The 6,000-nt window shown below is 36.6% G+C and overlaps 1 protein-coding gene across 2 annotated transcripts in view; it reads right to left on the bottom strand.

Moving 5' to 3' along the window:
* Window positions 1-2,701: 2,701 nt before the first annotated feature.
* LOC103031960 (serine/threonine-protein kinase D3) overlaps window positions 2,702-6,000 on the bottom strand; it is an 80,122-nt gene continuing 76,823 nt past the window's right edge. For both annotated transcript variants that reach the window (XM_007255436.4, XM_007255435.4), the window contains exon 19: window positions 2,702-5,473. In XM_007255436.4, coding sequence (XP_007255498.2) covers window positions 5,300-5,473 — 174 coding nt within the window. In that variant the 3' untranslated portion in view covers window positions 2,702-5,299. The remainder of the gene's footprint in view (window positions 5,474-6,000) is intronic.

The following is a 6,000-nucleotide window of genomic DNA, read 5'->3' as shown; positions in this document are numbered from 1 at the left end:
CAGTAAAGCCACTCTGCTGAAGTCCAGCTTTATACAGGAGTTTCAGTTTAGTTCTCCAACACTGAGACTGGAGCAGTGAGAGGTGTTCAGAGGTGAGTATATTGAACTGTAGTCTGCATGTTTACTGTGTTAAAACAAGCTACATGGGACGACCCGCTACCTAATATAGTAACACTCAGTGTTGCACTGTCAGGCGGCATTTACTAGCGCTAACCGCGGCTAGTGTTAGCGGTTATCCGCTTATGCTAATGCTGCCGCACCCAGCTTAGTGGAAATCGGAAAATATAAACTTACTGCTTACTGGCGGCACTTTACTCACCCAAATGAACAGTTTTCAGGAGAGAAATCTGTGTAGATTAACATCCAGCACTCGTTTGACTTTAAAAGAAAAGACTTACTTATTTAACCAATCCCACCACCACCACCCAGAAGCAAGACCTGCTAAATTAGAAGGAAAACATGGCGACACACCTGTTCCTTACTAGTGTCACATAAAGTGCCTTATAATCCAGTAAAATCAGGCTATGAAAACATGAAGTAAGAAAAACTTAATTTGAACACACACTTTCTTGTTTATCTTGTTTATCTAAAGGGCATTAAAACTAGAATATTAGTTTAGGAATAATACACTCACAGAAACAGTGTCAAAACTAGTGCTAAGGTAAGCTAAACTTTATTAGAGAGACTGTATTTCATCAGCTCTTTCTAGGTTAATTATAATGAGCTTAAATATTTGTGTCTTTCTCAGCATCTCAGCAGTTCTCCAGCTAGCTCCACCTTTAATTAATATAAACATGGTTTCCTGAGTGTGATGAACTGGCTTCCTGTTCAAGGAAATATTCCTGTCTTGCACCCAATTATTGCATGTAGGCTCTGGACTAGAATGTCACAATACTAAAAAAACCTTTTACATTAAAATCATTAAAATTGTTTTATTTTGAGTGGTTAACTGATTAAAAAACATTTAGACACTTTAAGTTTTCATTTAGCTATTCTTGTTAAAGTATCAAGTTATTTTTATGTGCTCAAGAATATCCTGTCTACCCTGTCATATCGGGATATGCTTGTCCATTTAAGAAAGCAACTTTTGATATCAGTGATCATTTGTGCATGCACGGGAGGTTTGGCAGTGTTGAATCAACACTGTTAGTGTTGAATCAACACTTATTGGTGTTGATTCAACACTAACAGTGTTGATTTAGCAGTAGCGGTGTTGGTTTAGCAGTAACAGTGTTGATTTAACACTGCCAAATTTCCTGTGTGTCTTTGTGACACATTTAAATTTAGTATAATTAGAGTTTGTTTTAGCACAACAGCAGCATCCCATTTAAACAGCTCATTAAATATATTATTTGAAAAACAGTTTGGTGTTTAAATTCTACAAATGATCAAGCTTTTTCATAAACTCTAGCCTGATCAATAAAGATAAAAACACTGATGTACTTCTTCTGTTGTGTCTAACATCATACAATGTGTCATTTATTTATGTATTCTATTCATTATTTGTAAATACATATGTAAATTGTTGGAAAACTTCCACACCGCACACAAAAGAATCAAAGTCATTCTTTTTTAATAAAAAAAAAAAAAAAAAAAAAAAAAATCATTAAAATTGTTTTTGCGCTTATAAAATATACAGAAATACAAGTCCCCAGGAGTAAATGATCAAACATGACATTATATTAATAACTCTGGTAGATATGTCAAGGAACTTGAGAACTGTGTAGAATTTTTATTTAGACAATGTCAGAGACATATCTGTAATTCTACTTAATTAATAATTAATTAATAAAGATTTCTTTGTAGTCATTATACTTACACCAGTCAGGTGTAACATTAGGTCCTGCTCTGTTTTTACACCCATTATCCATCCAAGTTGCCAGGATGCACAGAATAGACCACAGAACAGGTATTATTTGGGTGGTGGGTCATTATTAGCACTGCAGTAACACTGACATGGTGGTGGTGTTTTAGGCACTATCAGACAGGATTAGTTTCTCAGGGGGACGTCTGTGAAAAATATCACTCAGTGATAAAACTCTTGCATCCGGACTGCAATTGAAATTTGGATCCTGACTGGACTAAAATTACTGGAGGACCACTGCATTCAGCAAAAAAAAAAGGTAATTCAGCCTGTAATTTTTTTTAGAGGACGCCTGAGAAAAACACGCACATGGTCGGGAATGAAACAAGATAAGGAAATGAATAACATAGGACCCCCCCCATAAAAGAGAAAACGACCCCAGGACCCTCTGAGAAACTAATCCTGTGTGTGTTTTGCTGGTATAAGTGTTTCAGACACAGCTGTGCTGCTGGCATTTTTAAACACCTGTGCAGGAACAAAAGAGCTTGTCTCTGATTTTACATTTACTTTACATCTGTCTAATAGAGTGGACACAGTTTTTAAACTCCCACATCACTAAAGGGTAAAAAAGGGATGCAGAGCTTCTGATGGACTACGGTCTGTAATTATAGATCTACAACGTACAAAAACGTACAGAAACATAACAAGAGATGCTACTATAGGTTTGCTAAATACTAAAGGAATCTATTTTCTTTTTTATGCACCATGAGGTTGGACAGGAGTACTGATGATACCTGCAATATACTCAAATGCAATGTTGTCATATTTCATCCACCATATTGTCATATTGCATCAAACTTCTGCAAAAAAAAATGCTACAGAGGAAGAGGAAACAAATGCTGTAAAGAGGAAGGTTTTATTAGATATGTGAATACTAAAATATACAAAACAGTGATTGCTGCCAGTCCAGTGGCAACCCAGACTAACAATGATTCTCAGGTGCACAACATCATCATCATCCTTATCATCACCTTTACAAATGTGGTGGTCTTCATTAGTCATTGTCTTACCCCCACGCAGCTTATCACATTGTCCAAAAGCATGAAATATTCTCCCAAAACTCCCCATTCCTTATTCCCCCCCCAGTGAATTATCCAGACCAATAAATGGTGACATCTATATTAAGCTAATACTGTCTAAACAAACGAAATGAAATTCCTCCAAATTTGGGACTTGAGGTTTTAGGCAGTGGCTCCCATTCGGAAAAAAAAATAGGAAAAGGAAACATGGTGCACGAAATCTACACACAGTGAGTGAAAATGTAACTAATCCAATGTACAACCATCCTCCCAGTTCCCTGTGCTAAAATGCTAATCCTTCTTCTTCACAATTCATTGGTCTCACCAGCAGACAGGGACCTTAGAATGCTGAAATCAACCTTCATGAAAAGACTGAATAAAAATGTCTTTGAAAAACTTATCACTACAATTAATAATATTAAAGGGATTTTTAGGTCACAGTGTACAGACCAAAGGGTCTGAGGGTAAGAGGAATGTTAGCTAAAATGCAACACCCCCAAAACAGCTTACAGTTGGTGAGTAATGACTACCGTCAGTAAGCTAATAAATGTCAACGGGAACACTAAAGCAGCTGGAGGATGTTACACTATGTAATCATATATCACCACTGTGAAATTGCGAAATGGAAGTTTACTGAGTAATTCTAATATATTCCATGACAAAATGAAACAAGAAACTTCTGTGAGCAGGAGGCACTTCAACTTCATAAACTGTCCCCCAAAGGAAAAAGGAATACATCACAATATATTCCAAATTTAAATAGAATATACTGAATATCTCCAATATACTGGGTTTTTCTTTATGGGGAGGTGTTACAGTGTTAGAAATGTACAGTGTTAGAAAAAGTACAGCATGCTTGTCTGCAAAAGTGCTGCACTTCAGTCACAACAAGTAACAACCCAACACAGCGGCATGTGCTTTTTATCAACACAAAGCAAATCAAAACTAAACAAATGGACAATTAGACACTATTACGGTCTTTACCATCACCTTACCAATTACCAAACCAACTGATACAATTTCAGATTCATAGTGTTTAAAGTGCAAAGATTCTCAGGTTTTAGTCCAATCAGCTCCATATTTGTGTCAAGTCCTGTCTTCCTTTGTAGTCTTCATATCTCAGCTGCAGGAATGAAAATCATTTCTCAATGCAACAGCACATTATTGCCCTTTCCATGAGTCATCAGTGAACTTCATAAGCCCCTAAATATAAAATCATGGATTGTTTTGCACCACTTAAAAATAAAAGCTTCTGAGTTTAAAAAGACTCCATAATCATTCATGATGACACCATATAATGATATTAACTCTTACTGGGATTCTATTTCAATTATGCTTTAATAATAATTTATTAGTAGTTTGAGCCCTTGACAATTTCTGGTTACTCTTAGAAAATTCTCATTATAATGGCAGAATTATCATAAGTAATAATTTTGGGAAACGTTCACTGTGTAATAATAAGCAATAATTATCAGATATATTTATAAAAAAATTAAGCATTCTTGTTTTTATGACTACACTTTTTTTTTGTTGGCAGAAAAGGGCTTCCATAAGAAATATGTTTATATAAAAAAGGAAAAAGCACTTTTGTTTTGGTATTTTCTCCTAAATGCTTAAAAATCTTGTGTCAGAAACTACAGAGAGTTTCCAGACATGAAAGTACGGGCTTGAGATGGCCTTCATCATTGTATTTTTCTTCATTTCACCAAAACCTCAGTCTATAGAAACACCTCAGTAATAGAAACTGCGTACACATTATTTGTGTTCCAGTTTAGAATCAAGAACCCTCTCACAATCCCAGCACATCTACTTTATGTACAAAAAACAACTTAAAATATCAATATTGTGTCAAATATTGAACGTCTGCAAATTGTGTAACACTCACAATGAAAGTAGAAAAATATAATATAGCTTTACAGGCTACAATGCTCCCATTTAGTCCTCCTAATCTGAGTTTGCTCCAAACTCACAGAGCCTTTTGTGGGTGGAGAGGCAGTGCAAATGTTTATTACTGTTAAAAGGAGAATTCCCAAACACTCCTCACTCTGGCTCAAGAGACCTGTAAGTCCTGGACTGCTGAAAGGGCGGTGAGTGAAGAGAGGGAGAGAAAGAGAGAGAGAGAGCGCCACATCACGTCTCTGGAATGTAATGAAAGGAAAACAACCTGAAAACGAGCGTTGTGCCCTTGTCCTGGTTTCCCACTTTGCAGAGCTTCTCTTCACAGCTGCTAAGTCGGTAATTACTTTCTGCCCCCTTTCACTTTAAACATCCTTCATCAGAACATGACGGCAAGTACTTTTCCACTTCATACTCCCAGTCTCTCTGCAGTGGCGAGGATGACGGGCCAGAGCACCTCTAGAGCAGCATTAGCCCTTCTGTCAGTTTCAGAAGCAGGTGTAGGAAGTTCTCCTGGCCACTAGGGGTCCTCCTCCATGTCGTCCAGGTTCGGTGCCATAATGAAGTGCTTTGGATAGGGCAGGTGCCTCTCGTCAGCATACTCCTCCCAGCGTGCGTCATCGCTTTCGTGAGTGATGTAGCGCTCTCCTCTCCGGGTTTCAAACTCTCGAAGATCCAGCCACGTCTGATAGTCCTGAGAGAATTACAGTAAAATTATTTATTTATATTGTGTCATAGCTTCAATAAAGATAATTTAAGGGTTGACAGTCGGGAGGATTTTCCTGATTTTATCATTTTTCTGTCTATAACTCGAAGTGAGCTACTGTATTTCAAAAATACCAAGTACTAAATGCTTTCTAGCGAAATTACACCTTTAATGCCATTTTCTCGGTACCCCATAAACAAACAAATTGCAGCAGCTATTTTTTAAGTAGTAAAGAAATAGTATTATACATTATTACTATGTTAGCAAAACTAGGTCTGGTATCGCTAACAATGCTAACCTAGGAAAAATGCTAATAGTGATAACCTGGGACATAAAAAGTGAACATATTTTGGTTGGAATTGAGTTTAACTTTTAAAGCCCAAACTATTAGATCTATTCACTTTTTATTGCTAAGCCCACTTTCTTAAAGTAATTTCTTCTGAAACTGTGTTAGAATATCCAGTTAGTTTATATGAAATGTTTTTTGGTCGTATCGTATTTAAAGTAAATGCAGC

Source organism: Astyanax mexicanus, chromosome 1, assembly GCF_023375975.1.
Source record: "Astyanax mexicanus isolate ESR-SI-001 chromosome 1, AstMex3_surface, whole genome shotgun sequence".
NCBI lineage: Eukaryota > Metazoa > Chordata > Actinopteri > Characiformes > Acestrorhamphidae > Astyanax > Astyanax mexicanus.
This window is presented reverse-complemented; position numbering and strand designations above follow the sequence as displayed.